The sequence below is a fragment of the Calonectris borealis genome, chromosome Z (assembly GCF_964195595.1).
Source record: "Calonectris borealis chromosome Z, bCalBor7.hap1.2, whole genome shotgun sequence".
NCBI classification, from domain to species: Eukaryota; Metazoa; Chordata; class Aves; order Procellariiformes; family Procellariidae; genus Calonectris; species Calonectris borealis.
In genome coordinates, this window is record NC_134352.1 from 86050573 (window position 1) to 86068629 (window position 18057).

General features: G+C 46.9%; 1 protein-coding gene across 13 annotated transcripts in view; it reads right to left on the reverse strand.

The window, feature by feature from the left end:
- The window catches only part of TCF4 (transcription factor 4), a 235940-nt gene that overhangs the window by 32600 nt on the left and 185283 nt on the right, over window positions 1-18057 (reverse strand). For all 13 annotated transcript variants that reach the window (XM_075137536.1, XM_075137542.1, XM_075137541.1 and 10 more), the window contains 3 exons: window positions 11760-11865; window positions 9263-9396; window positions 5722-5854 (listed from right to left, as the gene is read on the reverse strand). In XM_075137536.1, the coding sequence (XP_074993637.1) occupies window positions 5722-5854; window positions 9263-9396; window positions 11760-11865 (373 nt within the window). The remainder of the gene's footprint in view (window positions 1-5721; window positions 5855-9262; window positions 9397-11759; window positions 11866-18057) is intronic.

An 18057-nucleotide genomic window follows, 5' to 3' on the forward strand; every position in this document is an offset into this window, starting at 1 on the left:
ACCTTTAAGATCATCAAGTCCAACCATTAACTTAGCATTGACAAGTCCAGCGCTAAACCATGTCCCTAAGTGCCACATCTACCCATCTTTTAAATATCTCCAGGGATCGTGACTCAACCACTTCCCTGGGCAGCCTGTTCCAATGCTTGACGACCCTTTTGGTGAAGAAATTTAATAGTAATTTAATAAGGATTGCAGCCCAGCCCAGCTGGCATCAGATTCGTCATCCTGCACCGAAGAGCAACCTGATGAAATCCATGGATGTGCTCCCACAGCAGCCCTACAAATCTTCCCGGCAGGGGCATTTGCAAGGTAACCTGCGGCGAGTGCGCCAAACCCCGGCTGAACGAACTCTGAAATAACTTGAGGGTCACCATGGTAGGGTCTCAGACTCGCTCTTCACCTCTGGGTAAAACTGATCCTCAGATGGTTTTCAAAAAAAAAATGTAGAATGCAGAAAGATATTGATCCTACCTAAACAAAAGGCTTTCATCACATCCAGCAAGTGCTCCTCCACTTCCCTTCAGCTTTTGGAAGAAAACCATAAGATGTACGAGTTGAGCAAGATGGAGTATCTTAAGCAAATATTTAATGCAAGTTACATGTAAGACCAAAAAAATACTTTGAAAGAACTATTTTTAATGGCTTAAAAGTTAATATTAAAAGCTTTTTCAAGCCCATCGGAAATAAGGACAACAATGGAGAGTTGGTAGGACTTGCAAACAACCAAGATGCAACAGGAGAATTCAAGGAAAAAAAGGGTAATAGAAGAAATGCTAAACAGATTATTTTCATCTGCCTTGCCATGGGACAGATGATATTTTACAAGGAATTAGTCAGAAAAATTGGCTCCAACTGAAGCATCAATGGAAAGGCTTTAAAATAAATCAATAAAAAGAAAAATAAAAGAGGAGCCAAATGATGTTTCTAAGAGCTCTCAAGAAACTCGCACAAAATCGTCTAACTTCTAACCGCAGTGTAAAACCGACTGCTTAGACCAGCCTAGTGCTGAAGTAAAGAAGTTAGAAAATATTAAAAACCAATACTGAAAACGAAGTTCTGTGAATTCAAAGAGCCACCAGATTTTAAACCTGATTTCTCTATTAGGAAAGATAACAAAGAGCAACATCCGTATGGATAAATACACCCCATTGCAAAACCAACACTGCTTTTTTGGAGGAAAGCATGTCTTGCAAATCTAAATTCTTTCAAAACCATGATGAACACATTGATGCAGGAGATCCAGTAATATCACGCATTTGTACCCTCAGCTTTCAACAAAGCCACCTCCCGAAGGCTCTTAAAGAAACTAAACTGCCTTCAGATAACAGGGAAGTGAGGATATTCTTGCAGATTAAGAACTGATTAAGAGAGAGACTACAAGAGCAGGAATCAATAGTTAGCTTTATAAGGGAGGAGTATTACCAGCAAATCCCCAGTTGTGCAGTTCTGTACTGTTCAACATACTCATACATGGCCTGGAAAAGACGTGGCATACGCCGAGGTTGCGACGTGTGGCAAGATCCTGATTCAGGAAAATAACATCTAATGTTATGTGTAAAGAGCAGCTCTTGTAACACTAACTTGCTGGGCAATAAATGCCATACATGCACAAGAAACGCCAGGCAACAAACACGGGGGGAAAAAAGCCTTATGCTATAAACACACACAAGCAGGCTCTCCGTTACCTAACAGGCAGTCCAGAAAGAGGAGAAAACCTAGAGCTACAGTGACTAATTAGCTGACAACCTGAGCTGATGGTTAAGCAGCAGAACCAGCCCCTCGCTGCCCCCCAAGAAAACCCCAATAATGAGCAAGGACTGGGCAAAGAGCAGAGACAACCCAGAAGCCCATTATGTCCCACTATGAATTCACGACACACCTCTGTTTTGGATACGGAGCAAAGATCTGGCAAGTCCATCAAGAAAGAGCATCAAGGTCTACAGAACAGAAGAAGTGAAGAGAAGTCAGAAAAAGCAGAGGGTGGTTCATTTAGAGGACGAACTCAATAAATGTGGATTCTCCAGCTTGGAAAAGGGACCACCACAGCGGGGTATGACGCAGGCTACATAAGCCCAAACAACAGGGCAGAAAGGCTATCATCTGTGCTTAGGGCAACATGAGATGGAGGGAGGACTACATCGGGTCTTGAGGGAGCAGAGTCAAAATGAAAGAGGAGGAGCACCATTTCACAAACGTAAGTGTAACGTCACTGTGCCAGGCCAAGCCTCCAGGAAAGGCTGGGTCACTTCGTGGAGAAGAATGAACTCAAGCTTCCTAAATACTCACCCAGTGCTGGAACGACTGGGAAAATATCATATATGCTTGCTTTGCTTTTATATTCCTCCTAGGGAAATCCTTAGAGTCTTTGCTGGAGACAGGACTGTCGCATAGATGAGCTTTGGGTCTGTACAAGGACAGATGTTTTCAAGTTCTTATGCAAAACACTGAACAACCTGGCGCAAGGAACGCCATGAAACTCCCCCAAATCTGGAAGGGCACAGTTTATCCAAGTCTGCAATGGGCTTTAATTGAATGAAGTAGCCAAATCCAGACTTCAAGAAAGGTTGCAAGTAATTAATTGATGGTGGACAAAGGTTTGAGGTAAGACCAAGGGACCACTCAATGAAACTTCCAGGAAAAGAAATCAAAACAGGTAAGTGAAGTCCATATCCACACAGCAGGTAGCGAGCCTGCAGGCAGGGGAAGCCATGCAAGCAGACAGCTTCAGCAGGTTCAAAGGGGATTAGACAACTGCGTGGGCAACAGGTCCATAAATAGGTGCTTGAAGAACCAGGCAGGGATGTCCCCTCCAACCTCACTAAGATGACAGCCCTGGGTGCTGGGGCAGTACGAAGGGCAGGAGCTGCAGAAATGGCCAGGATCACGTTTTGCCACTGAACTCTAAGCGAGATGGACCACCTGTCTGAAGCAGTACAGCATTTCTTACCTACCTATGCTAGCCTTTATCTCCTCAAACTGCCCTAAATGCATTTATTATTAGAGAATACAACTCCGCACACGTGAGCCTGAACGCTGGCTTGCCCACTTGAGAAGGCAGGTCTCCACTGACACGAAGCATCAGCAAATTTTGGCATGATGCAGAAGACAAAGATAACTTGGGAACAGGACTGTAAAAGAGGACTTGAAAACGCACCGCAAAAGCTGTCGCTTTTACTTGTGAGCTATTCCCCCACTCACAAGACTATTAATGTACTGAAGACATCGTGAAAGACTGCAACCTTTTGATGGATTGATTCTAACTCTGTTGAAGAGCGTGTTTATTGTTACAGTTAATCTCCTAAAACTTTCTCAGCATGTTTCTGCGAAGAACAATTCTGCACTGGAAGGCAATGGGACAGAATGATGAAGTACAGCCTTTTCACATCCTTCTGGTGGGATTCTGATTGTAAATCTTAGATTATTGAATAAACTTCCAGGAATCTGTATCTCAGCGAGTATAATTATATCTAGCAAAGCATCTAGTGTAACCGATAGGCTGGAGCCTTCTACTAGAGAATTCCAGCCAGACTTTTTATAGTTTAAATTCTAGTACAAACTCACGCTGTTCTGATGGAATAGGGCTTTCTGAAACAGCAGACTGGAAATTATGTTTCTATGTTAAGAAGAGTGGAAAAACTTGCACCATCTCAGTATTCACAGCTGATGATCTTCCCAAATTATGAGGAAGTGACATTGCTGGATAAAAGTCATATTCTTCTTATACTGCGCGACAGTTCACCACCCTCCTGTAACTGGAAGCTTAACATTCTTGTAAAATATACAGTGCAGTATTATGTGACTGCTCTGGTAATAAAATTACTGTGAAACCAGTGCCTCAAGGGGAAATGCACATAATGTTTCTCCTGGAAAAGCTGCATGTCACAGTGCATAATGTCATACAAACAACATGTCATTAGAAGTGAAAGCAGCAAGCGGGATTAATACATGCATCAGATGGATACGATAGACTCGTACAGCATATGCTAAAGGCGCTCTATCTCAATAACTGGTTGCTTAAACACTGCACTGCTTCAGACCTTTGAAAATAAAAAGCCAACGCTTAGCATAAAATTAACCACCGCCAATGCGGTCCTGTAGTCCCTTGAAGGGATTCTCTCCCTGCTGCACGACCATCGGGAACGCAGCCCACCTGCTCGAGCCCTGCTCGCTGTGGCCAGTGTCCCCAGGCAGGGATGGCACGGCGGGGCTACGGCAACGCGCTCCCCGGACACCTCGCCCGGGGACCGGGATGGAAGCGCATCAGCTCCCGGCTGGACCAGCTCCAGCGGCTTTCTTGGGAAAATCAGGGAAAAGACAGTGCGTGCCCAGACTTCAGGGGAGGTTCAGAGGAGGAGAATAGGACTTGCATCGAGATCCAAGAAATACTTTTGCAGCCCTCGGTTCAGACATAGCTCAACAGTACTACTTGCTGAATATTTACAGCTGCTAAAAAAATCTGAATCTTTGTATTGTTGCTCTTCTGATTCACACACTGGGTTTTTCAGGAGATGAATCCAGATGAAAATCTGGATGCATTTTTTACATGGGAAATTTAAGCACTTTTCTGGGTGGCTCCCAGAGGCGCAGGGGCAGGAGACTGCATTCGCACTCCTACCTGTTATGTCCCTCTGCAAGATTTTCCATCCCTGAATGTTACCTGTAAGGTTTCTGCATAACTGGTGTAAAGACGGGTGAGTTAAATTTGACTCTATTACACTTATTTTGAGGGAGAAAGAGAGAGTGATTTTCCTATGTCACGCGCACAGAAGCAGCAATATGTTGTAAAGGAAGAACTCTCAATGGAATGGCAAGATTGAGCACAGAAATGCTATCCTGAAATGGGATACATTTTTCTCAGACAGTGACAAATTAAGAAGAGACTGTATTTAGTTTCTTCTTTGTTCAGAGACCCTGAAAAATATGATGCCCATGTGTTAATGTTTGAACCCACCCTCCATTCTTACTGCATTAGTCCTGCTCGCAGTCATTCAATACAGAATCACGTGTGTAATCCGAAACATGTGTCCAGCGATGTGTTCCCTATTTACCAATTATTTAATTAGCTTTATTTGCTCTTTGAGATACAGGCAAAGCAATATTTTTTTATTTCCTGTATTTAAGTATGAACCGGTATTTGCCAAATATTTAAGTACACAGAGGCAGGCTCTTAATTTACAGAGTCACTCTCAGCAACGTCAGAGGCGGCTCTCTCCCTTATAGGGACACGCCGCCATCGCCGCTTCCCCCCACCACGTGGAAACCTAGCAAAGAACTGAAGGGGATGAACGTCGTGATACACAAGTATCACCTCACACGGCACTGCAGGCAATTAAATCACTAAAGACAATAAAATCAGACTTCAAAATGAGCGGGATCAGGCACTTAGCAGGTGCAATGTCTTCCATACAAACTTTGGAGCAAAGCGCTTTGCTGTAATGATATTTAACTCACAAAAAGAAGTAGTAGTAGTGAAATGCATAAGCAAAGGAGGCAAAGGTCAACTCTGATGTACTTATTTCCATGAAATTCTTGCTATCTCTCTGCACCTGCTGAACCAAGAAGCTAGTCCTTCCGCACACTGGGATATACCATCAAATAACCCTCCGCCTTGATTTCAGCCCTTCGGCGCTAGCACGGTGCACTGAAGCAGATGCGAGTGGAGACAGGAGGGAAAGGGGGAGCCTCGGGCGGCAGCCGCAGTGCCCGACCCCAACTCACCCATGATACTGTCCGTCCCGTTGGCAGGGGGTGTGCAAGAGGACGCGCTGTAATGATTTGTGCCACTGCGGTGGAAGGTGGACATCGGAGGAAGACTGGAATTGATGTCTGCTGAGGAGTGTGATGGGTAGCTCTGTGGCAAAAAGGATAAAAAAAAGGAAATATTTTAACTATTGAGAACACGGAAGGCAGCAGGCTGCTCACTGCCCGTCCCAAGTGCTGCCGTACTTCACCCAACCGAGAAAAGCAGAATGCTGCCCTAAGACTAAGCAGGGAGCGTATTTTTCTACCCTAGCTTGACATCTTCTGGAGGAGACATAGCATACGCCTATCTGATATGGATAAATATCCATCAGTTATCCTCATAACTGATGATGGTACCATAGAGGTGTAATGAGAAGAAATTAAGGAAGAAACGTTAGGTGATGTACCAAGCAAACCTTTCCGACAGCGACAGCTATTGGCTGGAGGAGAAGCCTTCCAAGGGAAGTGGCAGAAACCCCACACTGCTTTTGGCATCAAAACCAAGATCTGACTACAAGATGTGTGTGGCTGGTATTACAAAACATGCCATAAGGAAAACCACCCGCACCCCAGGTAATCAACTGGATCGATTTTCCCTGCCATTGCAGTGCCTGTGCGACAGACAATCGAAAATGCGACAGATCAAGTTCTCCAAACAAGTGTGGGACAAGCGTCTGGACAGCACACAGAAGACTTTTGTAGCTATATGGCTGGATCCACACAAACCTTCCTCACTGTGACACAACACTGCTGTGGTCAAATGTTTTGCTGAATTTGCATTACTATAAACCTGGCTTACATTAGTGCCGTTTGTCACTGTTGAACAGTCTTTTCTTGACCAGTGTAAGACACTGTGTGCAGACAGGTCCTAGAACATGCCCAGCTTTTCTCTCTATCACAGCATTGCCCCCAGCAGGGAAGTCGTCCTGCAGAAGACCTCTAGGTTTTGGAGACTCTGGTACAAAGCCTCCTCAGAAACAGGGGTAGCTGGAGACACACGGCAGTCCCTGGCCCAGGATCACGGCACTGACGTTAGTGCCAGATCATCTCTGTGCCCTCTGCCTCCCTGGGTGGTGCAGAGTAAGCTGGCTGAAAACATCCTTCCCTTCATTTGTACTATTTAATTACTTTCACAGGATTTCTTGTAATTAAGTGCCAAGTAACTGAATACTTGAAAGTTACCTCCAAGAATGTAAACAACATAGCCCAAACCTATTTTTCTTATCCATGGAAAAATGACCATCAACTGTGACTGAGGTCTGAGTAACATTTTCAGGCTTTGACTCATTATAAACCACTCCAGGACTTCAGCCCCAAACCCGACTGGCTGGAATGGCACAGCTGAACAGCATTTCTCATGTGATGGAGAAACGAGGAGTGCTTAGGTCAACGGTCTGAACACGAGTGACTCCATCTCCCCTGCTAAACGGCTGTTCCACAACACGTATCCAAGTGCTGGTTTGGGATTTTCTCATTTCACGGGGGGAGACGTCAAACCACTATTGCCAAACACTTTAGGAAAAACATGGGATCTGAATATAGCTTAGTGGAGAACTGTCCTCTGTATTCAATGCATCTGTTTAGAAAATCACCGATATGCCTAGAAAGTAAAAATAATAAACAACAGCTCTTCTTTCTTTCTTTTGCTATACGTATTTTCTCTACAGGTCACTGAGAAGTTAAGGACCTTTGCAGGGAACTGAACTGAAATCACTCAAACTTTCCTCGACAAGCTGACCACTCATGGATGCTCTAGCTGACCACAAACTGCTGACCTCCCACTGATGCTCCAGCTGAAATTACACAGTTTATTTAAAGTATCACTGCCTGCCTTCTGTCCCAGTGCCACCTGAAATATAGAAGGCTCTGCCAGTCCATACATAATAAATGATTAATATGAGCATCATCAGCACTGAACACCTGCAACTCAAACTGGTATCAGTGGTCCTCACCACCTCTGAAATTCAGGATAAATATAATAATACCCACATAGAAAAACGTTTTGGGGAGTTTAGGTGGAATATCCCTACCTATTTACATTGCAGAAATATTTTAACCCTTCATAAAACCCCTACATGATACAAAACCAAGAAATTCAGAATCAAGGTAAACTAAAATATTTAAATATTAAATACAAAAATGTTTGCAGACTTGCCCCATGAAGGCATTCAGCTGTCTTACCTCTACCCTGAGCTGATATCATGAAAAGCCACCTAATTCTGATGAATGAGTACCAGTGTAGATAACAAATTAGATTAAATTGGGTTTTAAAAGTTATGCTCAATTTTTATTATATATGCTTGTCACTTCAGAGCAACGTTAAGTTTGCTTAGTCCTTAATTACGCCTTTTATAAGGACATGATTAAGCAGTTTTTGAGGCAATTTCTTTTGCTTTTGACTTCCTATTAATTTTACATAGCAGTGTGCTAACCTCATTAAATGTGAGACTTTAAAGATTTGTTTTGCAAATTAATTTTCAGTTTGCAAGAGTGAGTTTAATTATTCTTATTCCCCAAAAGATGGTTCTGCAAGACTTTACAGCAACGGACTCATTCCTCCCTTAAAACCAGTACTCCTCATTACTCTTCCCTTTTAATGGTCTTCAAGAATGAAAAGTAGAGGTACAGAACAGAAAAACATTACTTGTGATGTTTCACACATTTTGAGAAAATTACTTCACTTTAGCTGTTTAAAAACAAAACAAGCCCAAAAAAACTGAATTGATGCAATCCAGTGTTATTTCTACGTAATCAATTCAGTCGTGATATTAGGTGAATATCCTCTAAGATGTACTCAGACCAGATTTAATTCCAATTTTATTCTATTCCAATACAATAGATGGAATCGGTCCCAGCAACTTCCTCCTGCGAGAGATCAGGATGTACCGGAGAAAATAAAAAAACTCCCTTTTTTAAAGCAGAAAATTGATGCTAGATAGTTATCTGTAAACTCAGACCAGCAAAGGACACTGGCTGCCATAAATGATAAACACCAAAAAGCACAGGCGTTGCAGCTCATCGGCAGGCTGGCGGCCACAAGACAAGCGGAGGGTACAAACATGGGCTCAACCCTCTTCTCGCGACCTCGGCTGAAGGAACAGCCTGAGTGACCTTTTTTTTCCCCTCTTTTCCCTTCCCAGTCGCACTAGGAGAGTCTGTACAGAGGTGGTGATCTTCAGTGGACGCACGTACCGCACGCAGGGTGAAGCTGTGGCAGGAGCTAACCGCCGCCCTCCCGAAGGCAGAGGCAGCCACCTCCGCTCCCGAGAGCTTCCCAGGCTGCGCTGCCCTCCAGCTTCAACCTTTCCTTCCCTCAGCAGAGCCTGAATAAAAATCTCTACGGCAAAGCTTTCTGAGATTTCTCGTTTTTGCAGAGTTGGGAACTCACAACGGCGCGCGGAGAACGTTTTAGTGGCGCAACTTGAAGACGTGTCCGTGCCGCGAGCGGGTCGCTGCGACGTGCCGCCCGCCGCAAGCCGTGCCCCCCCGCCGTGCAACCCCCGCGCCCGCGCCTTACCAAGCGGTCGTGCGGGTGCAGGCTGCAGTAGCTGCTGGACTGGGGGATGTGAGAAGAGTTGCCCAGCATGCCCCCGTACCCGGGCTGGTTCATCCCGCTGGAGGAGCTCCACGGGTCGCTGCTGTGATGGCCATCTGTAACACAGGAGGGGAACACCGCTGGCCGACGGCTTTGTGCCTCTGCAAACTCCATCCTAACGACCCTAACGGGGCACAGGGCTACGCCGCTTTCGCATAAAGCCATGTACTTCAATAAAAATGAAGCTGGACTGAGCAACGGTGAATATTCGTGTCATCCCTCAATGCTTCATTACAATCACATCACTTCGGCTCGAAAGTTTCCTGCTGCTTTATTCCTGCTCTGGTACCATAAACTCAAGTACATAAACTCCGTTATAACAAATCTCATCAGAGACAAAAGTCTGAACATTGAAACGAAATACACTGAAGCCTACAGAATGAGGATGGGCTAACGAGCTTTGGAGAGGCCTCGACTTGGTAAATGGATCAGACAATTCCTGAACTTTGAATGTTCCCACATCCAGAAAATTTTCTGAGATGTTTGTTGTTGCTTTTTTTTGTTTGTTTAAAAAGAGAGTAGCACCACTTGTATGGTTTCTCCTTTTAGGGATTTCACAGCGTGTCTCTCTGCATCTCCTAAGCACAGCGTTCATCCTTCAGGCCAGTTCACTGCCGAGGTACAATGTGCACTGAAGAGTATAAAAAGGGCTCCCCAAATTTTGTTAAGTAAAATAGTTGGTTGCGTATTTTGCATTTAACTAGACATGCTGAAATGGAATTATAATAATGCAGTGAAATGTATTTTCTACTGGAAGAATGCCAATGCGTTAACAAGAAAAAGAAAAAAAAGGTAACTTTTCATCATGATCAGCAGACCTGAAAGACGGGCATGTGGGCTGGAAAAGTTGTCGGCTTTTTCAAACTACAGGAATTGGTCTAATAAAAAATTATTATGTCTCACCTACAGCCCTGCCTTATTTATACACTTCAAACACCCCGGCAGCAGCAGCACTTCCAGCATCACCTTCCCATGGCTGTTTGAACAGTCATTTAACTGAGATTTATGTCTTCACTGCAAATCTGCGAGAAGATATCATTTAAAACCGCAGAATGGCTAGGAACTACAAAGGGTAAATATTTGATATCATTAGAAGTCTATTAATCCCCAGCTTTATAACTCCATAGGAGTTTCATAGCAGGTTGCTCTTTGGGCGGTATTTATTCATGTTTTAAGCCAAGAGCACCGCTTTCTTTTCAGTCATGGTCTATACTTCCCACTGCTCGGGAAATGGTCCAGATGCAGATCCCCCACCACAGGAGGTGACCAAGGGGGTCAAGTGCTTTGAACGATGTCCTCTTCCCTCCCACGAGGACCCACCAGGGCTGGTGGAGGACCAGCAGAACCCCTGCTCGCAGCGCTTGAGCCCCGGACCAGGGACAGGAGGGCCCAGCGGTCCTTCCCGCCCGCATCCCTGCCGGTCCTGCCTGCCGCTGCTCCTCCGCAGGCGGCCAGCTCGTCCTCACGCAGCAGCTGCCTAACGGAAACCCAGACAGGCGCATCCTCGAACGAAGGGCCGGAGACGGGGCAGAGCTCCGCAGGAGATGGCCCGGTCACCCTGAGACAGGGAGCTGAGCCATCCCCGGGGACGCTGCGCAGCGCCCATGACCTTCAGGTGGTGGGGACACAAAAGTGGGTCGTTGCTTTTTTTTTCCTAAGGGTGGGAATCAGAAAGTGTATATACATTTGTACAGAATAAAAACCAATCCCTTGCCCTGCAAATACTTTAGCCTAGCAGTCCTGCTGAATTAAACAGATTTACTTACCCTTTACTTAGCCTAAAGCAGAGTATATGTAGAAGTGTTTAAAAGCTAATTATTTTGGCAAAAGATGAGTACTCAAATTGTGTGTGGATCTTCCCAAACCCTAGGAATCTTATTTACTAAGTTATACTGAGTTTCATTGTACTTGCACGTAATCGTTGCGAGAAATACAACACGGTAGCAGTGAGTACATGAAAACTATTAACCCATCCTCAAATGAGAGAAACGGCTTCACTGTAAAAAGGTTGCTCTAGTTCCATACGCACGCAAACAGACATACTTGTAGCACTGCACACTTTACATAAGACAAAATCTTTCTCATTAACATAAAACAACAATGCACAAAGTACATGCACAAATTTATGTGCATTTAGTATATACATAATATATGTGTGCATGCACACGCTGGAAAAAAATGCTTCAAGAACCTCAGATGACAAGAAGCTGGCAAGTTATTCATTATGCTGCTTCGCTGCAGGATCAAAACAAGATGTGCAGAGGCATAATGGTCAAACGAAGACGTACAGGTCTTCATTTTAATGGTAATGTTACAGACCACGAGATGATATTCCAGTGTGTCTCGACTACGTATAAACCAAAATACAAACACAGAAAATGTATGCAAAATAGATTTCCTCTTGAAAGCCGCGTCTTACCTTGCATGAAGAAGGAGCTAGGAAAAGTGCTGGCTGCTGGTTTTGAGGATGGATAACCTGGTGAATCCCTATTGTAGTCGGCAGTGCTTGCTGACGGGGCATAAACCTAAGGAAAAAAGACTAATTTAGTATGCCTTTAGCAGGAAGCAGGAAAGAAATATTGAGTTTTTACCTTGCTCAGTATAAATCAGTTCACAACACCACATAACTCTTCTCTCAGAACACAAAAACCTCAGTAGATGTGTGACTGGAAAATAAATTTTAAGCTTCAAAAGAAACTCCAGCCTGACATTTTCCAGCTTTAAACAAGGATATTTGCAAGGTATTTGTCAAACTATGTATTTCTGTAAATAAAATGAACAAACAGATGTACATATGTTCTTCCTAGAGCATTACGGAGCTTAAAATAAACAGGAACTTGAAACAATGCTGATTTTCTTGTATGAAAGCGTACAGACTTCACCCACTTAAGAACAAAACTGAGAACACTGCAAGGAAGTAAAAAACTTTATTTCCCAAACTAAAAAAAAATGAAATTTATAAAAACAGCATTATCAAGAACACTGAAAATTACAAACATATCTTGGGATATTAAATTCCCATGGATCAAGCTCTTTCCAGAGAAGCTTGAAAGGACTATTAAAAACCTGGATCTACGCAAGACCACCAACACAGCATGTGTACACATCAGGGGAAAAACTCCTCCTTTCTTAGGACTTATTGTATTTGTCTGTGCAATAAACTTAGTACGTGTGCCAAAACACTCATTTACTTATATTTGTTTACTGATACACCAGAGCTTTCTCCAACTTGCCTTTTAGAAAATATCGGTTGTATTTCTTGCTTCAGTTTAGTTCAACCAGGACAGCATTTAAAAACAAAACACAACCAAAAAAATCCCCCAAAACCAGTCTGGGCTGATAAGCGTAATTTATTATTTACAGTGCAATTTATTCCCTCTGCCTATATGCTCTCTATATTCCTCCGCGCTTTGTTTCTGCGCTGGAGGTGCCTCTCTCCAGATGGTCAGGAAGACTGAAGCACTGTCATCTCCTTGATGAAAATGGATACCTTCCTGCCTCCATTTTGAAGCAGGCAGCAGATCACAAAATTGGCAGAGCGCCTGCTCCGACGTTCGCAGGTCACAGCGAAAGGGAAGAGAAATCCACCAGCGACGCACGGCCGCCGGCACGGCTGGGAAGAGCGCCCGGCCCTCCTCTGCCGGCATCCCCCAGCCCGGGCAGTGGGAGCGAAGGTCTCATCAAAAAAACCCACCCAAAAAACAAAACCCAGGGAGCAAAAGGCCGAGGGCTGCGGGATGCTGAGTAACTTCCCCGCACGCCGCGGGGCCCCCGAGCCCAAGAGAGGAGCAGGGCGGTGGGATGGAGGCAGGCAGCCCGGCACCGCAGCCAGGCGGTACAGCAGCTCCCCTGGCTTTGTGAGCCTGAACGCCACCCGCGCAGACAGGGCCAAGAGCAGCTCGGTGTCCGGGACAAGCCCGACGTTACAAATCAAAGCAAAAGTCTTTTTTTAGTACGGCGCCTTACGCCTCAGTCGAGACCGACGTGGGTTTGGGGCGCTCAGCGCGGGGCATCAGGAGAAGGAGAAATGCCCCACGGCCTGTGGTGCCGCAGCCAGCCCCAGGAAAGTCCGAAGACTACTGGGACGGCAGGGCAGGAGACAACGCAACTCTGCACCCAACCGGCCAAGCCAACCCACAGCGAAGCCAGCAGCCTGCGCCGCTGAGCGGGAGACAGCCGCAATCGCTGCCACCTGCCATGACACCGGTACCGTAGGAGTGACCTTCCTACCCCCGCGTCAGCATTTAACCGGATTAAAGGTACAAATACGTACCACGTAACAGCCAGACCCTGCGGCCCGCCGGCACGAGGGCGGGCAGGGCTGGCCCTGGCCAGGCAGGGGCACCCAGCTCTTGGGCGCGCTGTGCCGTGCCGGGCTGAGACTTTGGAGCAGGGCTGCCATGTGCTGTCGCCGGGCACCGCCGTCCCAGCCTCCACCGTGACAGTGAGGGACTGGGGGGTCCTGGCACCCCAGGATCAGTCCCTGCACCCCTCTGTCAGGACAGGCACCAGCTGCTCTAACACCAGCATCTTCAGCACCGCTGTTTTCAGATCAGCTCTCCTTTTAGGGTGCTGAGTGCTGCAGAAAGCGAGCTGGCGCGGGACGTTAGCGATGGTTTCAACTGGGGCCGGGGGAAACCTCAGCCCCTCTGCACCTTGCAAAGAGGAGTGCTGTGATTCAGCTAAGGGAGGGGAAGTTGGGGACACAGGCAAGAGGCTTTTTGAAAATCCTGAGAGATGGGGAGAAGGAGAGCTGTGCAAGGCAACCATCAGCCCAAACCTCCGCTCTCTGGTCAGCAGGAGGGTAAGGGGATGCCTCTCCCAAACACCCCTTCCCAACCCTGCCCTCTCCCACTGCTGCTCCCGCACCGGCTTCAAACACGCTTCATACAAGTTCTGCAGTTATCAGAGAACAACCCTACAGAAATTGCAGAGGTTTTCAGAAAAGATCTGAATGCCAGATTTAATGCTGAAAGATTAAAGATGGACAGGTAGGGAAAAAAAGGGGCACTTGAACATACGCAGTGCCCAGACAGAGAAGAAGCGAGCGCACAGGTTGGAAAGCAGCGAGGACGTCTAAGGCGGCACGCTGGCTACGCCGGTGCGTTAATACAACATGCGTCAGGCACTTCTTGCACTTCCAAACAAAGCGGCGTGCGTGCTGATGGCAGAGCAGCGGCACTGCTCTGACACCTCTGACAGAGGCGTAATGGGCGCCTTTAAAAAACAGCTTTGCCGCGCCACAGTATTTAATGTACAGCGATTTCTCTATTCTGCTATACCATGATACACTGAACAGCTCAGGGCCTTTCACGCGGCGCGCGCCGCTGCCTGGCACAGGGTTTTCTCTCTGGGCTGCACCCACAGAGCGGGGAGGGTCTCCTGGGAAGGGCGGTGCCTGCCCCGCCCCTCCAGCACCGCCCCTCCACCCAGAGGTGACCATGCCTTGCTCTTGTCCAAGTAGATCCCAGCTGTCCCCTACTTGCTGCGCTCGAGGCTTGCATAAAAGTTTGATGTGCATTTCAGAGGAAGAACAGTCAGCGCTGTGTGTTCTTAGCTTGTACAGTGGCAAGGTCAGAGCCAGCTACAGCTCTCTTCCCTTGCGCTGGCTTGACAGGTATCCCAAAAGTGCCCTGACTGCCGGGGAGGTTTCCCAAGGGACAGGTGAACACCTAGCAGGTGACCTCATCAGCGAGGCAATGATTCCAGCGCATCCCAACCACCGCGCGGTAAGCGCGGCTACCCGGGAAAAATGAGATGAAGAAAGGCTCACTCCCGCTATTTTAGGAGCGATTGCCACCTCTCCCTCCCCTGCCCCAGGGCAGGGACGGTCCCTTCTCGCCCACCTCTCCCCGCACAGCCAGCCCTCCTGCTCACGACGACACACATTCACCGCAACCTAACGCCAGGTTTTTCCTACGTTCCTGCAGCCATGCAGCCCAACTGCTCCCAGACATGACTCCAGCTCAACAAAAATTACGCCCGGAAAGGGCCCCCTCCCACCGACGGAAATTTGGCTTTGCACCTCAGCTTTCTGCAGTACCTGCAGAGCGTGAGTTATGAAGGTCTAACAGCTCCCCGTACGCACTGTAACGAAAACGAGTACGGATTTTACGCCTCTTGCTGACTTATTCCCTAATTTATGAGTTTGCTTCGCTTCGTTGCTTGTTGTCAGACCGAACCGTAAAGCTGCGGGGTCGGAGTCTCCAGGAGGGAGCCTGAGCTGCAACTGCCCCCGCGCCAGCGCTGCTCGCCACGCCGACGGGGCTCAGCAGGAACACACTTCAGACATAACCAAAACCGGCACAGCCACCACTTGGGTGAATTTACAGAAACCATTGCGGCGGGCGGCGCTGGCTGGGGATGCCCGTGCAGGGGCAGGGCGCTGCCCGCGGGTCTCACCTGCCCGCAGCTGCGATCCATCCCCCCCGTTAGCGGTGGGAGAGGCACGCCAACATAAGGCAGCAATTCGGGCTGGGTCGAACACTTTTGGTGACTTTTCTACTGTTCTTAGCAGTTGTATGAAATGTCGAATGAAGGCTTTGGCACGTGCCAGCCCGGGCTCTCCGGGGCACGCAGCTCAGCTTGGAGGTCGAGAAGGGAAGGAAAGCAAAGCATCAGGAGGAGCAGGGGAGGGCGGCCGGAGGCTGGCGGTCATGAAATGACGGGAAAAATAGCCAAAATAAATGCCAGCTTACAAAGTGTCATGTAACTGGGTGTAACTCTTCCTCGCTAAAGACAGATACTTGATTTATTCTTCTGTTGGTTTTACAGCTGAATTTTCACACAGTGAAAGCCACCGGGCTGAAGCAAATTAACTCATTTTGCTGTGACAGACTCAGTCACAGAAAGAATTTGAGGAGATATAGGGTAGCTTTCTAAAAAAATTTTCTATTTCCTAAAGAAGTATCACTCTTTCAACATAAATATTCATTATTTTCAGATTTTTATCACAGTGGGACTCTCATGTTATCACGACATTAGCTAAGAGCACGCATGGAAATTCCTCTCATGATAAAATGTGCAGAAGTCTCCAGATTTGTTTCCCTCTGTATCATCGGGACTGCAGTGTTTTCAACAGGCAATAAAGAGAGCGTAGGAGATGATTAACTGGATGAACAATATTTCTGACTGGCCCCTGTTTTTTTGTCATTCTTCCACAAAGCAGTGTTTAAAAAAAGCAAGAAGTGTATTATTTAATCACATTAATAATCTGTCCAAAAATGTTTGCCAGACAGTTTTACAAAGAAGGAATTGCACCGATAACCCCATTTAAGCAGAGACATAAATTATCATGAGTAAGTGTTGATAAAGAAAACAACCCAATAACTTGATCCAGAATAGTGAAAGTAAAACGGGTTAAATTTATGGCATGGTAAAAATGGTAATATGCTGTCTACAAAAAGGCAAAAGACAGTAAACCGCAGATGTGTACAAGTGACTTTCTGATTTGACAGAAAATATATTATAGATTTAAAGATGTTAATATTCTTAAAAGAGAGCCTGAATTTAGAAAATCACTCTGACTCATGCTGGGAGGTTTGAAGAGATGATGAATAATGATCTGGGAAAAACACGCCATTCTGTAATATGACATGATGAAAAAATTATCACATTGTTGCCATTTTTGGGAGCCTGCCTGCAAGTTCCAAACACCTTTTCTTCTTCAATTCTTCCGGAAAGCTCGCTGTCCTGGGAGCACGTTTCCAACATCTTTCATTTTTCAGTATCAAGAGACTTGGTTCGCAGAGCTGCCGATGCCGCAGGCGCTGCCCCGAGGCCTCTGGCCAAGCCGAGCCGAGCATCCCTGGATGCTCGCGGGCCGGATGGACCACGCGCTTGCTCTCTGCCCACGGCGCCGCGCTCGAGCGTTGGGGATCCGGAGCCTATCAAATAAGGGATAAACGGCCTTGGAAACGCCTATTAGTAAGTCATAACACTAGCTACCGAGTGAACTGGAGGTGTGCTGGCTGGTGCTGGCAGGGGCTGGGGGGGAGAAACCCCAGCTCCACGGGTCAGGGACGCGGTCGCCCCTCGCAGACATCACCCGCGGGGATGTGTGTCCTTGCCGAGTACCGGGAGATGCCTCCCGCACCGCGGCACTGCAGGGCGGGCCGTCCCCCCCCCCCCCCCGCGGGCTCTCTCCATCAGGCTGGCTGGGGGCAGCTGGCTGCAGGTGTTTGCAAACCCAGCCCCAGCAAGGAGATGCGAGAGATTTTGTCTTTTCCCCTTCCGTCTTGGCTCTTCTCCTCGACTCCCTCCGCCTCCCCTCCGCTCTCAGGCACTGGCTATCCCATTGCCAGAAGATTTCAAATTTCCCCTCAAATTGAAATGCGTCTCCATTTTCCTGCTCTCGAGATGCTCTGTGCAAGGCAGGCCGGACGAGAGGGCACCCCTCCAGTGGCCGCGTCGGTGCAATGGGGCTGGGGCAGCCCCATCCCGGCCTTCACACGCAAGGTGAAATTAGGGAAAATCTATTACCTGGCACGCATGGCACAAATGTAAAGCACAGGCTGTAAAACACAATCGTGACTGCGAGCAGCATATTTCCGTATACGGAGCAATCCACTTAAATAGGTACCCGCTATAAGGAAACATTTGTGAAGAGAATAAACCCATCAATCAGCAGTCCAGAGACTTTAAAATACATGGTGAAACTCCTTTAAAATTAAGATCTCAAAGAGAACATTTATTAAATTATAAGTGCATTACCAAAT